Source organism: Vombatus ursinus, unplaced genomic scaffold, assembly GCF_900497805.2.
Source record: "Vombatus ursinus unplaced genomic scaffold, bare-nosed wombat genome assembly UNPS02014771.1, whole genome shotgun sequence".
Lineage (NCBI taxonomy): Eukaryota > Metazoa > Chordata > Mammalia > Diprotodontia > Vombatidae > Vombatus > Vombatus ursinus.
The window spans coordinates 239,019-265,703 of record NW_020954549.1 but is presented as its reverse complement, the minus strand read 5'-3'; the positions used below and the strand labels follow the sequence as shown (position 1 = coordinate 265,703).

Genomic DNA, 26,685 nt, shown 5'->3' with positions numbered 1-26,685 from the left:
TCTGAACCTAATTTCCAGTTTTTCTTACAGTTTTTGTGAGCCAGGGTGTCTTTATTTAGTGTGGTGGATAGCACTGTGTCTGGAGTCAAGAAGATCTGAGTTCAAATCTAGCTTGGCCTATCTGTGTAACCCTGGGCAAGTCACTGAACCTGTTCGTCTCAAGTTTCCTCAACTGTAAGATGGGGGAAATAGTACCTACCTCTCAGGGTAGTTATGAGAAACAAATATGATATTTATAAAAAGCACTTAGCACAGTGCCTGGCATATAGTAGGCATTATATAAATGCTTGTTCCCTTCTCTTCCCCCTTATATAGGACATGTAACCAATCTGTTCCAATAATTGACTTGTCTGTGTCTGTATGTTTTACCAGTATAAAAATCCAAATTATTTGGTATCTTGGGCAATCAAGAAATTTGAACCATTTCAATTGGCCCCAACTTCTATGTTCCTTGAAGAAATGTCAAAATACCACCTTTCTGACACCAAGAAATTTCCACACTTTCCTTTCCATCTTAGTGCCAAAAATGACCACAGAAGCAGAACAAAAGAAAAAGCAAGATCTAACTTAGAAGATCAGAGGAACTGACTGGAAGCCTTCTGATGCCTCTCTGTCTAGACATCAAGGTGCTAAATGCCCTAGGTCCCCAAGCATCCTCAGCTTTTCATAGTCTTTCTGTGAAACCAATAGACTGATGCCTTTATTTCTGAATTTAAATAACAAATCCATTGATTTATTTTAATAAGTTTATTTAATTCAATAAATTTTATTACAATAACAATACTTGGATTTGATAAATTTATTAAAATAAATCATAATTTTTTCTCTTTTTTTTTCAGCCAACCAAACTTTTTTTTGGGGGGCGGGAACCAAATGGATTTAATTTTTTGGATTTTTTCAAAATGGTGCTTTCCAGGACCCCCAGCGCCTTGACAACTATTTACAAAAATTCCAAATAAGGCACTGCAAAATTAAATCAATATCGAAATTATTTTGTATATTGGATATTTAAAAAAATTGGATCAATTAAACCACTTTGACTTTTATCATCCTTAGAAAAACGTTGAAAAACCACCTTGCTCAGACCAGAAAATTTCCAAGATTTCTCTTCAAGCATTTGTCCTTTCAGTTTGACTATGACAAAGGTCACTGCAGAAGTTAGAAAAACAAAAACCAGTGCATGATGGGCCACAGAAAATTGGAGAAATTACTTGGAATTATTCTGGTGCCTCTACTTCTGGAAATAAAGACACTCAACGCCCAGGGACCTCTGGGATCCTCAGCTTTTCTCAATCTTTCTGTGGAACCAATGGACTGATGCCTTTAATTCTGAGTTTAAATAAACAAATTTATCGACTTATTTTAATAAATTTTATTTTAATAAAAAAGCTTTACAATAAAAATTTCCATTTTAAAGGTAACACATATTTTCTCATTAAAAGTTGTGAATAATTTAGGGGGCAGCTAGGTGGTGCAGTGGATAGAGCACCAGCCCTGAAGTCAGAAGGACCTGAGTTCAAATCCACCCTCAGACCAAACACTTGACACTTACTAGCTGTGTGATTCTGGGCAAGTCGCTTAACCCCAACTGCCTAAAAAAAAAGTTGTGAATAATTTGAATACAGCAATTTATTAAATAGCTTATATTCTTATAGAGAGACTCTGAGGCCATCTCAGTTCTGGATAAGTAGAGTTCATGTAAATGCAATAAAAGTTACAATAAATGGAATCTTTCAATAAATCGATAATTTTTTTCATTTTTTTTAAGTCAACCAAACTATTTCTTTATTTGGACAAAGAAGTGGATGTCTCTAGTTTTTTGCACAACTTTTTTCAAAATGGTGCTTTTCAGGACCCCCGAAAGCCATGACAATTATCTACAAAAATTCCAAAAGCAGGCACCATAATATTAAATCAAAATCCAAATTATTTTGTATGTTGGTCAGTGAAAAAAAATTAGATCATTTGGACTGGCCTCAACTTCTATTGACTTAAGGTAATGTCGATGTACCATCTCCTGGACACCAGAAGAAATGTTGCAAACCCTTTAATGGCTGGAAAACAAAAGGAAATTTCCTGTAGTTTTTTTTACAAACCAAATGCTGTAGCTCCCCTTTTTCTTGAGCAAAGACCTACGTGACTTCACTCGTTATTTTTGCCCAACAGAACCATATACCCTCCACATAAAAGGATAACACCTAAAAAATTGTTTCAAAAGCTTCACAACAAAAATTTTCCATTTTATAGGTATTAAATATTTTCTCATTAAAAATTGTGAATAACTTGAATACAGCAATTTATAAAATAGCCTGTATTTTTATACAAAGACTATGAGGCCATCTTGGTTTTGGATATGTAGATGAATAAAAATGACAAGAAATGGGATTTTAAAAAAGAAATATGTAACTTGGAAATACCAGCAGTAGTAAAGTAAAGCAGACTAAAAAAAAAATTCTCAATGCACTCTAGTCCTGAACAATAAATGTTCAAAAAAAATAAGAATACACTGCATGAGAAGGTGCAGGATAAAATGCAATTTCAAATCTGTGTTTGTGCATAGAGATGTGTGTGTGTGTGTGTGTGTGTGTGTGTGTGTGTGTGTGCGCGCGCATAGATATGCACAGTGATTCTAAACAAAAGCAATTGAATTAAGGTTTCTGATTTGGTTGTGTTTAACTTCTTATCATGAAAGAAAAATATAAATAAAAATTAAACTACAAAATTAAGTGGACAGAATTTACTCTTATTTTTTAAGTAATCACAAAAATAAAGTTACTGTTCCTAAATAAAACTCATTTAGAAATTAAGAAACTGTTCCCCTTTTATAGAGAGGGAAAGGTCATCATTTGTAACCATGTATGATAACACTGAGGTTACTAGAGGAAAACTGAAGATCTCCCACAGCCAATGTTCTTAGCTGGGACAAGATCTCATTGTCTCATAGTCACCAAACTGCCTTTTTTACCTTCGCATCCTCATTTGTAAAATGAAAGAGGCGGCTCAGATAATCCCCAAGGCCCCTTCCCAACTCTAAAACAAAACAAACCAAAAAGACCAAAGTGAATTTAGCTAGAAAGGTATGACTAAGTGATTTCTATAACGCCTACCTTGTGGTTATCGTTGACACAGACCTGGCAGGTTGATTGGCCTTCATGCTTGAAGAGGACCAAACTGACATCATCATGTCGGGGTCAAGGTACAGTGCGGTCGACTGCAGCTGATCAGACCAGAACCAGCTCAGAAGGCTCTACCACAGATCAGGCACATTTGAAGTGGAGATGGCTCTAAATCTGCAAATCTATAACCTGATGGTTATAGTTGATACAGACCTAAAGGCAGCAGCTAGGTGGCACAGTAGAGAGAGTGCTGGGCCTAGAGTCACAAAGATCTGAGTTTAAATCCTGCCTCATACATTTAATAGGTCACTTAACTTGTCTTAGCCTCTTCTTTTTTGTGTTTGCGGATCAAATGATATATTTGTAGAGTGCTTAGTAGAGTACCCAACACATAACGGGAGCTTAAGAAGTGCTTGTTTCCTTCCTTCATTAATTTATAGGCCTAATGATAACTACCTTAATTATTTGGTTACAGTTAAACTTCTCAGGGATAAGTTATTAAAATTTCAGGATTATGAAATGAAGAGTAATATAAAATATCAATACTGTAATACTTCAGGAATTTTGTGTTACATAGTATAATTCAATTTTAACTCTAGAACCTGGGGGTGGGAGAGGTTCAGTGTTTTGCACAGCCTAGGCTGTTGACTAACCAAACATACCGTGTTTTAATTATGAAACTGCTCTCTTATTTTTACGAACAGAAATGATTATGAACATTACAGAAGAATGCAGATTCAGTCTTGGAGGTCAAGTTGTCTTTCAAAACAATGAATTTTCCATCACCCTGGCAAGATTACTGAAGTGAGCAAGTTTTCCAAAATGATCCAAATAGTTTTAAGAGAAAACTTTTCCTCAATAGACATTTAAAACAAATAGCTCATCTCACTTTATTCTGTATACTTGAGGCAAAGGGAGAAAAGAGCTTTGATTTTAAACCTGCAGCTCCAGTTTTAAGCCATGTATTTTTAGAACTCAGTGGCCAATGGAGCCCGGCACAGATGGAATAACTCTGACCAGATTTTGGCTGATAGGCTCTCCCGTTACCTACAAGCCTAACCCCATTTCCCAGATACCCAGGAGCATATCGAACTGTCATATTCTGGCCAACTAACAACTAGGCAAATGAAAGAGTTATGGAGTAAACTAACAGACTCAAATGATGTCTGAGCTGGAATCTTAGAGACTATCTGGTACAGCCCCTCCACGTTGAACAGGGAAGGAAACTGAAGCCCAGAGAAATCTGCACCAAGGACTTATTGTTAACAAGGAACCCTGGACATAGCATGGGCTTCCTGTGAAGTATGGATAAGGCCAGGGACCTTGGGTCAGGAAGACCAAAGTTTGAATCCAGCCTCAGACACTTCACGAGCTCTACAACCTTGGGCAAGTTTCCAACCTTTGTTTGCTGTAAAATAGGGATAAGGAGAGCACCTACCTCGAAGGGTTGCGGTGAAAATCAAATGAGTTACTGTCTGTAAAGCACTTCACAAACCTTGAAGTGCTATGGAAGTGCTAGCTATCATCATGATGAATTATCCTAGCCAAGTCTAACGGCCACGTCACATCTCTTTCGCATGTGCTGATTTACCAAGCAGTTTCTTGGTAATAATCTGCTGAAGAGAACATAGTGCAATCCTTCTACACATCCCTCATCACCTCCCTATCTCATTCTCCACTGTGACTCTTCCAAACCGCATCTCTCCTCACACCTCCCAAAGCTCCCCCTGCCCCAGCTCTCACAGCTGAGAACGTGGCCTCATATTTTACTGAAAATACTGAGCTCTATTCTCCACAAACTCCCTCTCCTCCCCTCTTCCTCATCTCCCATCCCTCAGGTGCCTCCTGCCACTCTCCTCCTCCAACCCTGTCTCACATGATGAAGTGACCTTACTCCTGACCAAGGTCAAGCCTTCTACCCTTCCATCCCGTCTCCTCCAACTGATTGCTCCCTCTATCATCCCCACTCTTTCACTTATCTTCAATCTCTCCCTCTCTACCTCATTTCCTCCTGCCTATAAGCATGCCCTTCCCCAGGGCAGGTAGGTGGCACAATGGATAGAGCACCAGGCCTGGAGTCAGGAAGACTTATCTTTCTGAATTCAAATCTAGCCTCTGATACCTACTAGCTGTGTGACCCTGAGCAAGTCCCTTCACCCTGTTTGCCTCGGTTTCCTCATCTTTAAAATGAGCTGGAAAAGGAAATGGCAAACCATTCTAGTATCTTTGCCAAAAAAGAAAACCCAAAATGGGTTCATAAAGTATTGGACAGCATTGGAAAATAACTGAACAATAATAAGCATGCCCATATTTCCCCTATCCTGAAAAAAACCTTCACTTGATGCTTCTATCCATGCCATCATCCTTTATCTTCTCTGTTCTTTGTGGCTACACTCCTGGAAAAGGCTGTCTATACCACAGGCCTCCACTTTCTCTCCTCTCACTCTCTTCTCACCTCCTTAAAACCTGGCTTCTGACCTCATCATTCCACCAAAACTGCTCCATCCAAAGTTCCCAGTGATCTTTTTTTTTAAATTTTTTTTTTATTTCCCAGTGATCTCTTAATGGCCAAATCCAATGTCCTTTTTCTCAGTCCTCATTCTCCTTGACTTTTCCGGCCTTTGACACTGTTGAACACTCTCTTCTCTAGGTTTCTCAGACACCACTCTCTCCTGGTTCACATCCTAGCTAGCTGACTGCTCCTTCTCTGTCTCTCTTGCAGACCCTCCTCCAGATCACACTTTCTAACCCCTCTTAATTCTAATGCCTTCTCCCTGTTAATTATTATTATCCTGTCTATAGTTTGCTTTGTATGTGTGTCTGCATGCCGCATTGCTTTGCATGCAACCATTAGATTGTAAGTTCCTTGAGGGTAGCAACTTCTGCCTCTTTTTGGATCCCCAATGCTTAGCATAGTGCCTGCCATATATAGTAAGAGCTTAATGAATGTTTACTGATTGAGTAATTGATCAATTAATTCAGTTGAAGTAGTTTTAAGCATCACTATAAGGAAGGATTACCATTATTTCCTATTTATTCATTGAGTTTTCATTCTAACTTATCTGAATACTTCTAATGTAGCTAGCCTATACAGACTCTGGGGGTCCTCATCCCAACTCAAACTCACACTGGCGAGAAGGATCCCAGAGGGTAGTTAACTACATCTCCCCATCATGGTTCTGGAGTCTTCTATAATGCAATCAGTTTCAGCCCCAATTCTGGTGTTTTCCCCTAGTATCAATCATCAATACCAGTTAATATCTCCTCATTATCATCAATACTAATAACTAGAGCCCCACTATTAATTTAACCAATTAATATCAATTTGTTTTTACAAAGGGATATTTACTGAAAATATAAAACAAGAACCAAAGATGTACAAAAATGTCCCTCTGAATGAGGGGCACGCTTGCACCCTATCACTTTAGTCCTGATATCCAACTTTAGTGGGTTAAATTTAATAGGGCTGTTACAAAGCCACCACCCAGCCACTTCCAAATGCATCACCAATGAATGTAGTTACTCCCTTGCTGAAAGACAAAGTATCTCAGCTAATGGGTTGATCCACGAATGGGCTGCAGACTGCTCTTCCTGGGCTATGCCTGCACAGCGCAGCTGCCAACAAACTCTGGTAAGGATTCTAGCTCTTGGACCTCCTCGGCACTTTCTTCCAACCTCTTGAAACTCACAAAGTCTTAGTTTAAGCCAATATTCCTTCACCTAAGAGAAGGAAAAAACAGACACAAGGGAAAGGAAAACGGCTATACCATGTGCTTGCCAATGAGATGGTACCGAAGGGCCCAGGGCCCCTCTTCCACCCCGAGGCCCTCAGCAGTTTGTAATCCTCAGTTGAAGGTAGCCAGGGAGAAAGCTTTCTTTGGCCACTTAGTGCCTTTTGTATGAACGCTCGGTTCTGACTCAGCAATCAACCTAAAGGCTTCACTACACAGTCAGTAGACAGAAAACAGTTACCCCATACATGCAACACAATCTGAAGTAGAGAGCTGGGCCCCACCATTCCACAGGATGCTCCAGAAGTAGGCTCACCAAATATGTACTCCTAGGGCTGGGCCCTCCTTGTCCAGTTCCTGATTACACGAATAATTTTCATGGTCATATATTCTATCTTGTTTAGAACTAGATATTTTATGAACTTTAAAATATACTTCAAATATGTATTTAAAATATGAAACAACTCATCAGAGCATTAAACCACACCATTTGCAATTTAGTGAAAATATCAAAGTCCTTAAAAGTAGTAAGAAAGCATTCTGAAATAGAAAAATTAGGGGGGAAAGTTGGGGAAACAGTCTATAAGAAATCACTGTCCTAATTCAAAATGACACGACCTCCATTGCCCACATGGCTGAAATTGATCTGAAACTAGAAAACTATCATTCCAGGTAGCATTTTGAATTATGACATTTTTATTACAAATACCAAAGGATGGTTTTTAAAAGTCCAATTTACACAATGAAAAATCTAATTCTATGCACATGTTTTCATCTGCACACATACCCTACATACTTTTCATCCAGATGATAAAGCTGATTAGAACACATTTATTTCTAACTAGAAATGACAAGATTATCTCAATTATAAATAAAGCAAGATGTTATCAGTGATAAATTGTTTAGTATTACAAAACCAATGATACATTCCTTAAGAACCCTGGGCCTTTAGATTTTGCTGGGAATGAAGAGCTCTCTCAAAGGCTTCTCTCTTTGCACTGTGCCAGCATAAATGACATAACAGAAGTCTTCCAACTCTACTTTTCCACGTATCTGATGAATATTAAACTGGCTATAACAGACTTCACAAACAAATGAAACACAGGTAGAAATTTTATGATCCCTACATATTATAGCCATAGTATTTATCTTCAAATGTAAATAAAGTCTACTTGTGAATAAATGATTAACTTGTGATTTTCTCAACTTTATAGTTAGAGCGCAGGACATTTCCAAAGGGTATTATAAATGCTCAATCAGAAGTTCCCAAAGTGGGCGATACCTCCCTCTAGGGGGCAGTAGTAGCCTCCAGTGCAATTGGGGAGCATGAATAAAAATAAGGGAGGGGAACAGAAGCATAAAGAAAGAAGAGAAGAAAGTTTTGAAAAACCATTCGTACACGTTTCATCTGTTGTGTAACAGAGTTAAAGTCATAGAGATACATTATTGTCCAAATAAACACACAAAATGCAAGTTATAACTGATTGGTGGTCCAGTCCGCTGACAGGTCTTTACAAGTAAGTGTTGGCAGGTGAGCATGTCTCGCATTGTCAGTAAGTCCAGCATTCATGGACAGGAATATGTGCGTGTAATGACTTGTTTACAACACGATGCTATACAGTTACATGACGAAATATTGTGTCATCAAAATTTCAATGCAGGAAAAAAACCACAAATTTAAAATACATTATTAAATTTAAATTTAATTGAGTTTTCATTCTAACTTATCTGAATACTTCTAATGTAGCTAGCCTATACAGACTCTGGGGGTCCTCATCCCAACTCAAACTCACACTGGCGAGAAGGATCCCCAGAGGGTAGCTAACTACATCTCCCCATCATGGTTCTGGAGTCTTCTATAATTTATTTAATAAATAAATTTAATTTAATTTAAGATGCATCTTTTTAAAAAAAGTTCTATTTTTTGAAATGACACAACTTTCAAAAAAAAACAACAGCAACATTAAAGAGTTAAAGAAAGTAGATTTCCAGGGGGGTGCTGAGTAATTTTTTTAAATTTAAATTTTTTAAAAGGGGGTGGTAGGCCAAATAAGTTTGGTGACCTTTGTTCTAAATGGAAAATAGGCCAAAGGCAGTCCAGGTTCCAGGACTCCTCACCATGGGCCAGAGTCCCAGAATATCCTGTCCTCATTTGACACAAAAAACCAGTTATTGAATTACAAAAGTAAGGAATACAATTGGTGTACACCAAAATTCTGTCAACTTCAGGTCTTCGTTTAATAAATACCAAATTTGTTCGACTAGGGCTACTAGGTGGAGCAGTGGATAGAGTGCCGAGCCAGAAGTCAGGACTCATCTTCTTGAATTCAAATCTGGTCTCAGACACTTCCTAGCTGTGTGACCCTGGGCAAGTCACTTCACCTTGTTTGCTTGGTTGTTTGTTCCTCATCTGTAAAATGGGCTGGAGAAGGAAATGGCAAGCCACTCCAGCATTTTTGCCAAGAAAACCCCAAATGTGATCACAGTTAGACACAACTGAAAAGACTAAACAACAACAACAAAAATCTGTTCACTAGTTAAGCAATTCCCTAAATTTGAAACTGTCGAGAATACCTGTACATTTAAATAATTTCCCTGGGCAACTTTCCACTTTTTATCCAAAATTCAAATAAAGATCATCCCATAAGCTTGTGATAAAACCTGGAAATTAAATTCAAGTCAACAAACATTTATCAGCCACACATTATTTACAATATACATTTCTAGGCAGTAGTAAAACAAAGATGAAACAAAGTTCTAGCTGCTGCCATCAGGACCTGATAGTCCAGTGCGGGGGACCGGATGGGTAGAGAATTTTTGCTTTCAAGTAGAATTACATGAAAATGAAAAAGATTAAAGTTTTAAATTTTTATCTTCTATTTTAGGATTAATCCAATCAAGTAGCTCAGACAAAAGCATTTAAGTAGGAAGCCTAAGGATAGGGACTAGGCCTGTAATTATGCCAGGCTGCCTCTCTTAATTACCAAAGTCCATCAAAATTTACTCTAGCTTCACTCTCCATGCAGACTGAAACCATTGTCAATCACCTGTATATTAGGCTCTATAAAAGTAAACTCATTTTGTGCAAAAAAGGTTTACTTATCATTTGAACTGTCTTTTGAAATGGCATATGAACATACGTGCATACATACATTTGTCATTGAAATGCTTCTAATGGGAATGCTTTCTGTGTGGTTAACAATATACATACAAACTGTGAGGCACAGATTTTAAACTTTCAAATACATGAAAAGAAATGGAGGTGTTGATATTAGAAAAAGAAAGAAAGAAATGCTGTCCCAGACTTTTATTCTTTCATTCCATTTTCTCTACCCACAGTTAGCATGGGCAATTTACAATGAGCAATTTGACAGATTCTCAATGCACGTGAAAATGGACCACGGGAGAGCTAGGATCTAGTACACATTTCCAAAGCTTCCAAAAGACTCAAGTAGAAAAAAGGTCACTAACTTACCATTATTTAAAGATAATGATTAACCAAACAGTAATACATTTTTACTCCTTGTTTCCATTCTAACATATCTAACATTTACGCTTCCTTGTGCCACAAAAGTCATCAAATCTTACAGAAGTAGCAATCTACTGTATTGTTATTGTAGGACGCATGAAAATATTTAAGCTTGATCATCTATCCCCCAAGTAACAGCAAATCCAATTCCTATAATGCAAATAAATCATTCTTAATCCAGTAACTGCTGAAATAAATATACCATAATAGAAAACATCACCAAAAACACCAACACCAAGTTTCAACACTGAAAATCTACTAAGAGAAATACACTGGAGCCTTGCTTTATTGCTATCCTAGGGGACTATGCCACAGGCTCATCTTCCAGGCCAAGCTGCCCTTTGGTATTTGCAGGCAAGTAAGTAAACCCCCCTGGATTATGATGGGAAGCTCCCACCTCACACTGAATTCTGCCTTTCAACAAAGAATGTTTTATGGAGGTTCTAGCCTATTTTAAAAGTAACAAATAATTACTCAGTCAATTATATGTAATAAGGTACTAGCCTAAACATCTTCAGGGTGAGTAACATTCCTGGGGTTCCACTGAAGGGCACTCATGTGAAACATAAAAATACTTGTCAAAATATCATAATAACTGGATCATAAAGGGAATGATATGATAAAAGAGTTAAGACATTGCATTTTAATGGTTATAATACTGGAACACTGTCAAATTTCTGTATAAAAAATGGCCCCCTAGCCATTTCTTACACAAACTCATAGGTTGTCCAAGGGAGGCAGTGATTGGTTACTTCACCGAGCTGTCTTCTAAGTAAACTTTCTTAAAAAGTAACTACTTCAAGATATTTCAAACGATAAACTGAACACACTTTAATTCCTTAAATCTTACAGCCACCAGGAGACATACTTCCTGAAGAGCACCAATTTGCTGCTGGAAAAATGTAAAGACTATCCTTTATTCTAAAGCCAAAATTCAATGATAAATGGCACGGCTACTCCCCAACTGGGGAAAAAATCAGAACCGCTCCTTAATCAGCTCTTAGTACAACATTGTTTGGTTTCACAGGTTTTATCCAGTTAGAGAATGAAACTTGGACATCCTTTTTCCCCCTTCACTCACCCCATCCTCTCCCCCACCAAACTTAGAACTCTTTAAAATACCCAGGCCAAAATTTTAAATCAAATTGCATATGTATAAGAGGTAACAAGTGCAAATAATAAGAAGAAGAAAATAAGGTAAAGTATGGTTACCTCAAAAGTAACCAGCCAGAGTTTTCTGTGGGGAAAAAGGCCAAAATTAGGCAAATTTTTGAGCTCTCTCTGCTGTCACCTTGAAATTAGCCACCTCTAAATTAAAGGAGATTTTTACTCTAAACTCATGAGAGCCTTCCAGCTGTGACTTTTTCCTCGTGGCCCATGGCTGCAATGGCAACCTAGGGCCCAGAAACAGGCCACCTCCACAGCACAATGCACGAACGTGAATATGCTCAAATGGTGGCCTTGAACACCATAACACAGCAAACTGCTGTCCTCTATTTTAAATTACTTATGGAGATTGCTGCTGTTATGCAGATGTATTGTGAAGCCAGGAAGGATGTGATAACAAGTCTGAAAGGTAAGCTGTAAACCTGAGGTTTTGGCAGTTATATTAAAATATTTCCCTAGTTCTCAAATACCTCACTGTTTTATGTATTCTCTTTTCACTATAACATGAAATAACATATGACTCAAGTAATAATACAGTTTAAAAAATGATTAAATTTTGCAAAATTAAATAGTATAAATAAATCACACGTATTATTTTTTGACAACATGAAATAACTAAAAAATAGTGTGCAATAAAATATCGTGAGGTACATTTCAATCCTCACATATCACTGGCCTGACAGAAAACTAGGAAAATATCGGCAAAGTTCTAATGAACACATCCATACGTAGAGAAATTCCAAAAAGGTTTAAGACTCTAAGAGTCATCAATTACACAGGCACTTCCTATGTAAACAGTCTCCAGCACAACTGAAACTGTGTTGGCACCAACCTAGCAGACTAAAAGAATGGGAATAGAAGCCTTTTTTGCCAACTCTTTGTTCTGTGTAGGTATTATACTTCCTAAAGACTGGAGAATTTGTGAAGCATAAAAATTATATTTGAGTGTAATTAAGAACTCAAATATAAGACTATTTGGAATTAGTAAAAATGGATTCATTTATCTGATATATACCATTATGTTGCGACTTCAAAATATGCAAGCCACATTTTCAATTTATCAATAATCTAGTTTTTCCAAAAAAATAATCAAGCATTATCAATTGACTTAGTAAAAAGAATTTGAGTACATAGAAACTGTTTTGTGAATCTCATTCTGAGAGGAGCTTAATTACTTAAGCTTTGATTTGACTTCAATGTTATCTACATAATAAAACAAAGACACATTCTAGACAAAAACTTTTTGATTGGCCATTTTCATTCAGAAAGTTGAGGCGCTTAAAATGAGTACAAATAAATAAAACTAGATTTTGTTTTTGCATAATTGTTTCCAGTCATGTCAAGCTGCTGACAGTTGAGACGCCTTAGTAGTAGGCAGCTCCAGAAGGGCCTGAACTGTGACACCAACTTTCACCAGGCCTCTTTCTTCCAAAATATGGTGTGGCAAGCAGAGTCTTTCCTGGAAAACAAAAAGGACAAGACCTGATCTCTAGGCTGTGGCTTTTGAATAGCACAGTAGAACTCCACTAACTAGACAAGAGAGCAGTATGAATTAGTGAGTGACAGGTCTCAGTAAAAGGATATTTGTTTAAGATCAATTTACCTATACAAACACGGACTAGGTGAACAGTTTTATCTAACAGACATTATTAAGAGACTGGCTTTAATAAATGATGAGCAAGGATGGATAAATGATGATCAATAAACCTTGATAAATAGGCACTGTGAAGTGTTGGAGCTGTTTATTCTCTTAAATAACTTAAGTATTTCCTTTGCAAATCTTTGACCTTGAAATATGAAACTAGAACTTACAAAAGGTAAATTTCGGCCCAGTCCAACCAAGTCAAGAATAGCCCTTTGTCATTCAACATACTGAGAGTACTTTGTTAAATAAAATATTATTCCATTTTCTTGTTTTCAAAGTAAGAATAGCTTTCAGTAAGAATAGCTACGGAAGAATTCTGTGCTTTCAAAATAAACTGTGTGACCTTAGTTTTAAAATGAAAATGAAAGCATCAAAATAAAAATGACAAAGAAGGGCAATGTAAAGAATAAAACAGCGAGTTAGAAAAATGCTCTCTCAGTTCAGAAAATAAGAAATACAACTTTAAAAAAATATGAATCTTACACATAAACAAGTAGTAGGTAATAAAGAGAAAAAACAAAACTTTCTTGCTACTACTTCTAGAATTTTAAGTGTATCATATATGGGACATAATAGAAAAAGATTTTTAAAGTTAAAAATTAAGGGGAACAATATGGGTCAGTGGGATTTGGGGCAAGAAGATCTGAGTACAAATTCCAATTCTGTCACTTATGCCCTCTGTGACCGTGGGCAAACCACTCTCTGGGTCTCAGCTTCCCCACCTGTAAAATGCGGAGATCTCAGCCTCTGAAGTCCTCTCCACCTCTAGAGTTATTAGCCAATGATACTATGATAATAACTTATAACTTAAATTTATATTTCTTTTCTTAGAAAGGGGGACTCTTTCATATTCAATTCCATTGAAGAGGAAACTCCGCCAAAGCCCTCATTTTCTGTAACCTTCAATGCCCCAAGTCCATTACAGCCTTCATTTAGCTTCTCACATTCAGTCAACTGCACTTATGTTTACAAGAACAATTTGACAGTGTCATATTTTCATTATACTTTAGATCCTGCTTTAATTAAGAAGGGTTCTGCTTTAAATCCTTCTTTGCTAGTAGGGAAGACACTGTGAAAGGTGAGCAGAATCACTGCTAACTGTACAGTCTGACTGGTCCAGACATTGTCAAAAGCTGCTACTAAAGTTTTCAAGAAATAAGGAAAACAAACTAGATAATATATTAGATATGATTGTTCACCATGAACTTGAATCCCTAGCCCAGACTTCCTCCATGGGCCTACAAAGGGTTAGAAAACAAGGTCTCCCAATGAGTAAAATGACTGGAGGCCCAAGTGCTCACGGCTGCCAGGCCTGTAAGAACTGTGGTCTCTATCACCAGGTGTTCCGCTCCATACTCTGCAATTCAACAGCTTCTAAAATTAGTCAGAAAAAGCCCAATAAGATTCTCTTAAACAGCAGCCAAAATTCAATTCAGGAATCAAGGAAAGTCATCAAGGGAAGGTTATCTACACATAACCTTCAGGCCTTGAAGAAGCTATGATTTCCTACGTGGGGTACACCTTGCAATGACACAGACCACAAGCACTCTGAGCCTTAGTGGACTGTCTTCAAAAGTTTCTGTGGCAGAAATAAATGTGTTACCTTGTGGCCACTCCTTTGATGAGGAAGGATCCTCTCCAGATCTAGCTGGCTTAATCCTCAAATACACAATCTGCTGCCAGGCCCTTCCAGCCTGGTAGGATACCCCACACAAGGGATTATGATCTGCCTTTGAGTACTATGGGCACCTCTACACCATGAGGAGGACTTTAGTGAACGTGCACGGAAGGATTTTAGTGAGAACATTTAAAACAAATTCTAATTACCTGGGAGACACCCAATTTTTTACAAGCATCAAGAAAGTTTTCTACATTTCTTCGACATTTTGCCATGCTTAGCTTAGGCTGTAAAGAGAAGAATTTCATGAGTCATCAAATTTTCATTAGCTAGAGGGCATCATGAACTTATATAATAGAAAAGAGCTTGACTAGAAACTAAATATATTCAAGTGTATTATTCAGAGCAATGGACTTCTAAATTTACAACTGACTTGATAAACCTCACTCTGTAAGTAAGGGACTTACCACTGCTGGTGATGGTACATGAATGCTAGCTACTGAACGTGGCCTTATATGATTGGCTAAATGGCAAAGAACTACTCCATCCATTAATGCTGCTCCAATATCATCAGGCAAAATTACTTTTAACCTCGATTCAAGATTCTAGTGAAAAAAAACAAGAGGATGAGTTAGAAATAGTTCTTATCTTTAAAAACAACTGGTATACTTATCCTACAATTTATTATACAATCAACCTATTTTTAAGAGCACTCCTTCTTTGAAAGCAAAAGTAACCTCATTTTCCCAATCAATAATTGAAATCTGACTCCATTTCTGCACAGCAAATCAAAACTAGCAATTTAACTTACATTACGAAGTTGTCGTATTTGCTCCCTTTCCTCCCTTAAATGTTCCATCTTTCTTCTCATTGTAAATCCAGGATCTGCTGTCCCATATTCCTGGCGAGACGAACGGCTGAAAGCTACGAGAACCAGACATTTGCTCTCTTTTAACGTAGGCAGGGAAAATGGTGAAACAGAAAAACACCCACCCAACACTGGGGAAAGAGGCATGATAAAAGGGAATCTGTGCAAAATTAAGTGATGTGTGTTTCAATTTCCTTACCACTACATGAAAACGTATTAAAACACATTAATACAACAGAGTAAAAACCTACTCATCTGCATAACTGAAAACGACAGCACTAGAACAAGCATGCAAATAGTTTTGGATACCCGCATGTGTTCTGATCTGAAAATAAGTTGCTAGAATTTTACTACCTGGCTTTAAAAAAAAATGATGACTGAATATAATTCAGACTTTCATTCTCTTTACAGCAAAAGGAAATTATTCTTGAAGGTCAGTATGCTTATTCAGGAATAAGGACTGTGATTCAATACCTTGCCAAGGCACCTGGATGCACTTTCTTTTGGGCTTGCCAAATACAAAAAGATCTCCTTTTGAAAGCCAACATAATGGCATGCTGTAATTTTAAACAGGCTTGGGTCTGCTGGCAGGAGTGTTTGTGTTAAGAGCAGTCCCAGTAGGATAAATAAGCCTCCAGTATCTCAAAGACAAAAAACTAAAGTGTTTGGGAGCTTGATGGTGAAGAGCTCGAAGAAAGAAATAGAGAATAGGAACTGGAAAGACAAAGTTGAGAGAAAATTCTTTTTTAGGAGGGGAGAAAGAAATTACATATAGCCAATAGCTATGGACTGAGTGCCATTTCATTTGGAAACTTGCGTTTACATATAACCTTGGACACACTGAATTTAGAGAACAGATTTTACCTGATCTAGGCTTCAAGCCAAATGGACCGTGTGAATAACTGTCAGTTCTGTCAAAATCCTACAAATGAGAACAAACCGATATAACCTATTGGCTTTCACAATGACCAAGCTAGTCATTCACATGTGCACCTTTCTTTGGTCGTACTCATTCTCCCCCTAGATAATTCCCCTCTATATAGGAGAGATTTGCGCTTCAAATCAAGTGGATAAAGCATTTAACAATCACTATTTATTTTCTGACTGACTAAACACTTAATTCTTTGCTATTGTCTCACCACACACACAACGTGAAAAAAGGGCAGAAACAATAATCGTGAAAGATAGGAAATAAGTAGACGGGATTTGAGGAAATAAGGGTGTGATTAAAGTCTCAGAAAAATCAAGTCAGTTCTGCATCGAGGCTCAACAATTCAACAGAAAAATTAATTGGTCAGCAACATTTATTGATTACCTACTAGATGAAGAATTTATAATAGGATGGCAGATTATACTCAGAAAATCCTTAAATTCTCACTAGTAGGACCTGCAGGGCAAATCTGAACTTGTTCTCAGGCTTATGGGTGAACTTTATGTTTAAATCCCTTCTCTTTACATCTCATTTGATCATCATAACAACTCCATGAGGCAGGCAGAGCACATATAAGTATCTCCATTTTATGGCCAAAACTGAAGCACTCCAAATTCTCCACTGACTCTCAAAAATATTCAGCATGGAGGCCAGCCACCAAAGTCTTCCCCATGTTACTGTGCTTCTCCATTAGCTCAGATAATCAATGCTAAAGATGTATATGCAGTAATAAATACAGAAGGAATGATGTGGAATCCCAGACATGTTATTTCTGCAATCTAAATCTAAAACTTTTCTGAAAATTATATGTGTATCTTATTTCTCCATACATATTTACCAAATGATTTCCCCAGTTGCATTTAAAATCCTTAGTAAAATATTAAGACATAAAGCAACTAAGTAAATATAACAGAAAGAAAAAGTCTGCCTCTTTTAAGTAAAAAGAAAAAAACCACCCTCTCATGCCCACACATTTAAATATTATACTCAGCTACTGAAAAAAAAATGAATGAATGTACCACCATCCAGTACATGTGGACCCATCCCCCAGGAAATAAGAGCGTTCTGGCCAAGCCCTGACCTCTCTAGATAACTGCAAAATCAGAAAAGAATTCGAGACTTTGAGCTGGGAAGGCACTCTGAGGCCATCCAGCCCGAAATCTCTCATTTTATAGAAAAGTATACTCAAGCACAGAGAGGGAAAGGGATTTGGCCAAGGTCACACAGAGATTAGCTGAGCTGGGACTTGAATCCAGTGTTCTCCTCACCATGCCATCTTCTCAACTCTCTACATACGGTCAGGCACAGCTTTACAATGCTAAAACAAGTCCAAGTGGGAAGCAACCACTAGAATGTCAGTTTCTCACAAATTGTAACAGCTATCCTTAAAATTCATAGTTTATTTTCAAACAATAAAGAGCCGAGAAAAGTCATCTAGATGGTACATTATTTTTTCGAGTAAATACGTATCCAAGTTCTTTTTAAGTAATTACTCTCAATAATAATGCATGGATACCAAACTCAAAGACTGAACTCAGTAAAAGAGAATGTGCAGAGAAAAGGTAATGTAATAATAACTTTTAATGTATTTGCCAAACAGGATGTGTATTACTTCCCATGGACAAAAAAAAAAAAACCAGTGGTAACCAATGACATTGTACAAAAGATGAGGATGAAGTGGAGACGTCAGGAGGAGAAGGAGGAGCCCTGTTCACACGCACAGACGCACACGCACGCACGCAAAAACAGAACATGTACCTCAGATGATACTGGAGACTGTGGGGACACATTAGCATTATCACTGTCTTGCTAAAATAAGAGATAAAAAATATGAAACAGAAGAAATTAAAACATGTGAATGATGATCTAGGGAGACATACAAGAAACTCAAAATTGCTTCAATCAACTAAGTATGACACTGAACTTTCTCATCTACTACAGGTTATATGTGGGAGACCATTTATAAAGACCATATATGAAAACTTTTTAAAATGTACCTGTGGAAAAATATTCCTTTGCTAGGATTACTTCCTGATGACAGAAGACATTGAAATGTCCCATTCCTCCTGGGACATCTATGGCAGGCCCTCCAATAACCAGGGCTTGTACTGAAATAATTACTCTGACTTGTCTAAAATGATGTTAAGTTCCCTCCATGTGGGGCCAGTCCTATAACAAGTCAATTCAGTATTGAGCTGAACTTTGCTGCTCACGAAGAACAGAAGACCTGGCCTACAGGTAAAACCCTCAGTCTTAAAAGACGCTGTCAAACATGTGGAGTCCTGCATCCCAGGGAGGCCTTATCCCTCCCAGGCAACTCAGGTCCATCGACCCCTCCCCCAGCCATGACTGGTCGCTTTGTGCAACATCACCCATTGTTGGTCCCACTAAAAATTTCCCAGAGAGGTCATGGGGAGAAATAGGGTGCTGAGGCTGGAGAAGAAAAATGAGAATCCTGGCCCAATTCTGAACTTTGTCCATCTCTGGTCCTACTTCCTAAACACAAAGGACTTTGGGGCAGCAATGTCAGCATTCTCTGTCACATGAGCTATCTGTTCGTGTCCCTCCCTCCCACCCCCAGTCACCATTTATGAATCTAAACTATTGATTATATGAGTTAATTCACAAGTCTGTGGCTTTAATTACCTTGCAGTTCTAGCCAATGAGAATGCTGGGAATAGTCCAACTTAAGATTTGTCAATTCTCAGGATTCATAAATAAACTTATCTTTGATTTAGCAATAAGAACCTGAGATTTAAATCGTGGTCTATGAAACTAAGATAAAAGAAGATAAGGCCAAAATGCACAATGAACATATGAAGGCAACAAAAAACAAATGTTGATAAAACTACTGACAATATGACGACTCTACAGTTTGGGGCTAATGTATACTATAGAAGTTACGTGATAAAATAATCAGAGTGCCATCGATGTTGAAAGTGTTTATTATAGACTAAAAAACCACAGAGTGCAGCGTCTAAGCGAGACAGCCTACTCAGTATTACCTGGCTTCAAGTGTTGCCAACACATACTTGGCTGTGTGACCTTTCAGTGAAGGCAACTCTGAGAGACTCTAAGTCAGGGGTTCTTTACATTTTCGATGTCATGGACCCCTTAGGCAATCTGGTGAAGTCCATGCACCTCTGCTCAGAATAACGGGTTTTCAAAATATTCATAAGTGAAGGAAATGCTGAATTTCAGTAAGAAGTTAGTGAAAATTAAAATGTAGGCGGAAGATGGTGGCGGCTGTGAAGACCAGGGACACTGACCTTCCCATAGCTTTCTGGGCCGAGGCCTCAGGGCCTCCTGGGCCTCTCTGTGGCTGCCAGGTGTTATGGTGTGAAGATATTGCCCTCAGGGGAGAAGATTACTCTCCCAGGCCAGGTTTATGAAGAAGAACATTACAAGAGGATTTGCTTTGTTGGTTGCCAGAAAGGGGTAAATGAAAAGTTTGCAATTGACTTGATAGTAGAGCGAGCAGTGACTAAGGTGGAAAGTTGAGTGATCTCATGTGATGGTGGAGGAGGAGCTCTGGGTCATCCAAAGGCATACAGAAATTTGGACAAAGAGACTAAAACTGGGACTTGTGGGTATTGTGGACTTCAGGTTAAACACCACCACCACCACTGAAAGCAGTTCTCTTCTTTGGGCCTTGCACAATTCTCTGCATGTGAGGATTTCAATATTTTTAAAAAATGCTTATTTAAGAACCACAACATAAGCTTTGTATTAAAAATATTTTATGAATAAAATATAATTATTGAGTATAATTTAAGTTTAAGGTGACTTTTTTCCCCATGGAATACAGTTCTTGAACTGCATTATTTTTTATGGATGTATAGCATTCAGTTAATCTTTTAACACACTGGCTTGCTCTCGTTCAAGAAAAATTAAACCTATCAGCAAATGCTAAAATGAAATTTCATTACTTTAAAAAAATTAAAATGTAATTTTTCCATCCAAGTATAAGGATCCCCTGAAATCTATCCACAGACCCCTTAAGGAATCCCAGGTGAAGACCCCCTGCACTAAGTCATGGACAGTTGCCAAAGGTGAAGGAAGTTGTCATACCAGGAGTTTTCCCACATCACAAGTTTGCCTCCCACACAAAAAAAGTGGGGAGGGGAGAGGTCATAAGCATTAGAAAGATAAGAGACAGGAAGACAAAATAATTCCAGTAACTGCTCATTGTCTTCTTACCTCTTCATGTTCATTTCCACTTGAATTCTTCCTTGAGGATTTATACTGCAAAACATTTGAAAGGCAAAAATTATTTTTTCTTCTGTCATACCATGCAATTCAAAACAAATTCAATAAAATGTGAAGATTAAAGTACTCCAGAACTCTTCTTACCTTTTCTAGGCTACTTAATTTTATGACCAATACATTTATTTAGAGTTTGGTGCTTCCAAAAAGTGCAACCAGTCAAAAATAGGCTGGGTTATAGAAGTAGCTGTAACTAATTTTTTCTGAAACTAATTTTGCAATGGCTATGCCCATCTCCTAAACGAACCCAATGCTTCCTTTGGTGCCAGTGATATCATCATTCTCCATCACCCACGCTAGAGACCACACACTCATCTACAACTCCTCTCTTTCCCTTTATCCTTTAGGTCCAATTCGCGGCCTATGCCTATCAATTCTTATGTGAACTATTGCTCAGAAATGGATCTTCCCCTTCACTCCCATTCCCATGACCATATCTCAGAACCTCATTACATCAGGGCTGAGCTGCTGTAACACCCTTAAGTGGACTGCCTGATTCCAGTCTCTCCCACTACCAATTCATTCTGCAGATCACTGGCAGCTTCTAGAGAGCCAGCATGGCATAACAGAAGACTAAACTTGAAGTGATGAAGACCTAGGATCAAACCCTACCCTAGACATTCATTGTGGTTATAAATAAATCACTTAACTTCTCTGAGCCTCAGTTTCCTCACCTGTAAAAATGTAGATCATAATACCTGCAATATCAACCTCACAGGGTTGTTGTGATGCTCAAATATAATAATGCAAATCTTAAAGCACACCAGAAGCTTCAGCTTTTCTTTCTAAAGAAGCAGATTCCTTCACTATTGTCCACATAGTCATTCTTCCCTGACTATGGACGTCTGCTCAGGCTGGCGCCTCCACCTTCCCAATCCATCAATTGTTCCAAACTTGGCTATCTCTGCTTGGCGTTCCCCATGTACCCCTATCAATGCTGCTCTCCCCCTTCCTTCTCTATGGGCTGTCCCCTACCTTGGTAGCACCTGAGTACAGCCAATTTAGCGACATCCTGGATAGGGCCTTGCACTGCTCTTTGTTTCATGTTCCTTCATCTTGTTTCCCCAAGAAGACCAAGGTCCTAGAAGGCAGCAACAGTGGCTCCACCAACAACTAGCAGAGTCCAGCACACAGTAGGTGCTCCCAAAAAACAACCTGAGTGAATTGGCCTACATTTAAAATACAATAAAACCTTATTGTCAAGACATGAATAATCCAAAATATATAATAACTTCTACAAGAGCCAAGCAAACCCTTGTTTCAGAAAAGGTACAAATTAGTCGTAAGTGGGACTGCAGGGAAAAGATGCCCAAGATATTTAAAAGAACAAACTATTGTCAGCTACATAGAAAAGCACCACAGAAGCACCTATTTACAAAAACAATTTGGCTACAAACATTAAAGTAATTGGACTCTTCCAAGAAGCCAGAATTATTATTATTATTTTGTGGATAAAATCATAGGTGATGAGAGCTAAAGGTACCAAAAAGATTTTCAAACTAAAGTCTTCTCTCTACAAGAAAACAAGCTTCAGATGCTCAGAATGGCTTTCAAATGCTAATCACCACCATCAAAGCTTGGAATTGCATAACTGGTATGAAAATGCCTTTGAGGCACAAGCAGAAAATTCTGGCCTTCTGCTGTTGTTATGGTTTATACAACCCTCTGGATATAAAAATAAATAGGTAACCATTGGCTGAATTTGCATTATAAAGTGCCTATGTGAAGAAAGTGTTGTTCAGATCCTATTAGGTTCAAAATAAATGTTCAGAAGGAAAAAGATTTGGTTGCTTTAAGGAAAGCTTTTAGTATTTCAAAGGTACAGCTAGTAGCAGAGAGGGATTTTATAAAATGTAAAGTTGTATTCAATAAGTACTTTTCTTGTTAGCTATTGGTGAGGAAGGAAGAAGGAACTGAGGAGAAGTAGAGGCAGAATAAACCAGTTGGAAAGGCCCAATTTCCTGACTGGGGAAGAAATCAGATGGTGATCAGTACAGAACCATCATGTTCCTTTGAGATTTTGGTTTAAGTTTTGGTCCCTTGTAAGTAAGTAAGATGGCTTCCCTGGTAAGCATCAGGGTAAGTCCAGTAACTTAACCAGAGGAAGATTAAGGAGAAAAAGAAAGGTAAGGTTCTAATTAAGAAGTGATGATTATTGGGGGGGGGGGGACTAGATGGTGCAGTGGATAAAGCACTGGCTCTGGAGTCAGAAGTACCTGAGTTCAAATCTGGCCTCAGATACTTGACACTTACTAACTGTGTGACCCTGGGCAAGTCACTTGACTCTGACTGCCTCACCAAAAAAAAGAAGTATTGATTAGTCAAAGGGAGAGGCAGCCCCCCATTCACAAATCCCTATGCATGCATGCAGGCCCAATCTTCCTCCAGACATTGGGTATATTTGTGAGAGTGTGCCCCAGGTGGGATGGGGGGTAAGGGAGTGAGGAGAAATAATCTATTATTACTTCTCTTGCTATGCTATTTCATTAAATGCCTCTGCTTTGAAAACTGTCCTCTGGATGACTAGGGGAAAAATATTGAATATCTGTGGTAGTTCACTAGCTACGGTATTGACTGGAGGCATACTCACAGAGTACTGTGAATTTGGGGTAGCCATTCTGAAGGCCCCATAGGTGAGGGTGCATATCCCAGGTGCTATTACATCATTTTCCCAATTATAGGCATAAATGACGAGTTATCAGGTGACTAGAAAATTCAGTTAAGAGAAGGAAAAGCAATACAGTACAACAGAAAACACTGGATTTTAAGTCAGAGATCCTGGGTTCAAAAACCACCTCTGTCATTTATGAGCTGTGTGATCTCAGACACCTCACTGAATCAGGACTTCAGATTCCTCATCTTTAAATGGCAGGGAGGAAGACCAGCTGAGGTGCTTCCCAGCTCTTAACCTATGATCTTATGAATGAAGAGATCATTCACGCAACAATGTCACCTATATTCCAGCAACTATTATGCTAATTATAAAACCATTATATATTCACGCTAGTAAATATTGCATGCCTAGTCTGAATTAATTTATATACTTTAAAGAAATAAAAAGCTCTAAAATACTATGATGAGATAGATGCTAATGTTGAAAAATCTAAATCAGACTTGTCAATAATTCAGCTCCGTCCACTCCCTCTATCTGCTGTGAAATGGTAAAGCTTTTGTTTTGTAGGTTCAGATGTTATAGTAAAATGTAGGCTGACACTCTCGACATACAGTCAGGTCGACAAGCCACTCAAGCCCACATTAACTGACCTACACTACTTTATGACCCAGTTTGCTTCAGTGTATTAATCGAAAACCAATCCAAAGAATGTAAGCTTCCTTCCAGAAGAGTGTAAGCACCTGAGGAAAGGGTCTAGTGCTTATATTTTTTGTGCCATTTTTTTTGTTTTTATAATCTTTTTTTAACTTTTTTTTACTTTGAGTTCCGAATTTTCTCCCTCCCTCTACACCTCCCACACCTACTGAGAATGCAAGATATATGATACCCATTATACATGTGAAGTTATGCAAAACATACTTCCCCATCAGCCAGGTTATACAAAAAAAAGGCAAGAAAAATAAAGGAAGTTTAATAAAAAGGATGTGGAGAAGGGGAAGAGCCCTACGACCAGGGGCAGTCAGAAAAGGCTTCACTAAGGAGGTGGCATTTAAGAGGCACTTAACAAATGTTGATTGACTTGAATTGCATTATTGAAGAGCAACATCATTCTGATAAAAAAAAAAAGAAATGCATCTCAAAGTTTTCATTGCACAACAGTACATGGAACAGTGACAGGAATCACAGTATCTAGAACCAATCCCTTACAAAGAGGTCACAAGATCAAAGAGTTATAGCTACAAATATGCCTCAGTGGCCACGTAATCCAACCCTCTCGTTTTAGTGATCAGGAAATGAAGGCTCAGAAAAATGACTTTCCTCAAATCACAGCATGCCAAATAGTAGGCCAAATTTGAACTCAGCTCCTTTGACTCCAAGTTTAACACTCTTTCTATTTGTACTACAAGACTAACCAGCCTTCAAACTGCCTCAGAAAGACTGCTCTAATGTTCTTTTACACACACACACACACACACACACACACACACACACACAGAGGAATCAACCATCAGACTGACTTGAACTCCTGATCATCACCAAGTAGCAAACATTACTAGCAAAAAGGATATGCGTGTTCAGCTGGTACCTTCCCCGTTACATTGCAGTGGAAAGGGCATTCATTCTTTGAACACCTTCATACACTGCATTAAGTCCTAGGAAAGCCTGAGGCCACCCCAAACCATGTACATCATCTAGCACTACTTAATGGCGATTTCAATGCTTCCGACACTCCTTTGAAAAAGTCTATCCAACACTTGCCCACAACAGTGGCAGATTCGATCTCTTGCTGAAAACTCCCTTAGAAGAATAACTTTTATTAACGCTTGCTTGCTTAGAGATGGGGAAAATCATAAAGCCCTAGTGGCCTAGCAGGATTTATTTTGGTCAGGCAGAAAGAAGCTTCCAGATAAATTTCATCAAGTTACAGAAACAAAATAACTCCAAAAGAGATATCAGCACACTGAGTGATGCTTCCACTTAGGTCCAAATTCTCTCTTTAGAGTATGGAAACTCACTGTTTAATGAAAAACAAGTTCAGATTAAGTCCAATAAGAGATTCTGTGAAAAGTCTTCTCAATTCTCAGGAGGCTGAAGAAGAAAGAGCATGTCTACCTTTTTCTTTTCTTTGACAGAAAGGCACCGGATAACTGTAAGATATTTTAACCATGAAAAAAAAAATAGCACTTCTCAATTAATTTAGTGTAAAGCCTGTGGATTACAGGGTAAGTCTCTTTGAAACGTGCTTACAGTGACATCTTGTGACTTGTAAGGAACACTGCAAATCCCTCTGTTAACCAATAAATTTAAACACATTAAAACCTAAGTTTGGACTCCATTCACTGGGAATTTATGATAATTTGACACAAAATGAGCATGAACAAAGCCAAGTATAATCTTACAAGGTAAAAAAAAAACAGGTCTTTAAAGGAAAAGAAGACCTTCAAGCATTTTTTAGGAAAAGACAAGAGCTGAGTAGGAACTCTGAAATGCCAACACAAGAGTCAAGAGAAAACTAGAAAGGTTAATTTACTTGAGGAACTGGAGGGGATTGTATGATATTGTAGGGTTAAGATTGGGGGAGGGAGGGAGGAGAAGAGAAATAAGGGGCCCGACAAGACCTCAAAGGGTACTAAAGGACTTACAGAAGATAAACAGAGGACTGAGGGGTGCACTGGATCTCTTCTGAGGATTTTAAAGGGGGAAAATTAATCTCTCCCTCTCTGTCTCTTTCCCTTCTGCCCACTAACACATCCAAGTCTTCTCCAACTTTAAAAAAATCCTCACTTGACTTGACCATGCCCTCAAGCCATCCTCTTAATCATCTTTACATAGATTTAATTTTTTTAATTTAATAAATTAAATTAAAATTTAATTTTAAATTTAAATTTAAGATATTTACATATATTTACCATATTTACACAAACTCCTAGGGAAAAAAATTACAGCCAGGACCTCGACATCCTCTCCTCTTACTCCTCAAACCTCTGCAATCTGGCTTCAACCTCATCATTCACCAAAGCCAAAGACTTTCTTTTTTAATCTTTGTACTTCTCTACCTGAAGCACTATACACTGCTGATCACCCTCCCCTCCTCCCCTCTTGGATTCTCATTCTCTCTCTCTGTGTCTCTGTCTCTCTCTCCCTCTCTCTCTCCCTCCTCTCTCCCTCCCTCCCTCTCTCTCTCTCTCTCTCTCTCTCTC

General features: G+C 38.1%; 1 protein-coding gene across 1 annotated transcript in view; it reads right to left on the bottom strand.

The window, feature by feature from the left end:
• Positions 1-12,799: 12,799 nt before the first annotated feature.
• LRCH2 (leucine rich repeats and calponin homology domain containing 2) overlaps positions 12,800-26,685 on the bottom strand; it is a 94,147-nt gene continuing 80,261 nt past the window's right edge. The window contains 7 exon segments of the mRNA XM_027863303.1: positions 12,800-13,002; positions 15,016-15,093; positions 15,274-15,411; positions 15,618-15,730; positions 16,539-16,596; positions 18,364-18,414; positions 20,806-20,850. Coding sequence (XP_027719104.1) covers positions 12,883-13,002; positions 15,016-15,093; positions 15,274-15,411; positions 15,618-15,730; positions 16,539-16,596; positions 18,364-18,414; positions 20,806-20,850 — 603 coding nt within the window. The 3' untranslated portion in view covers positions 12,800-12,882.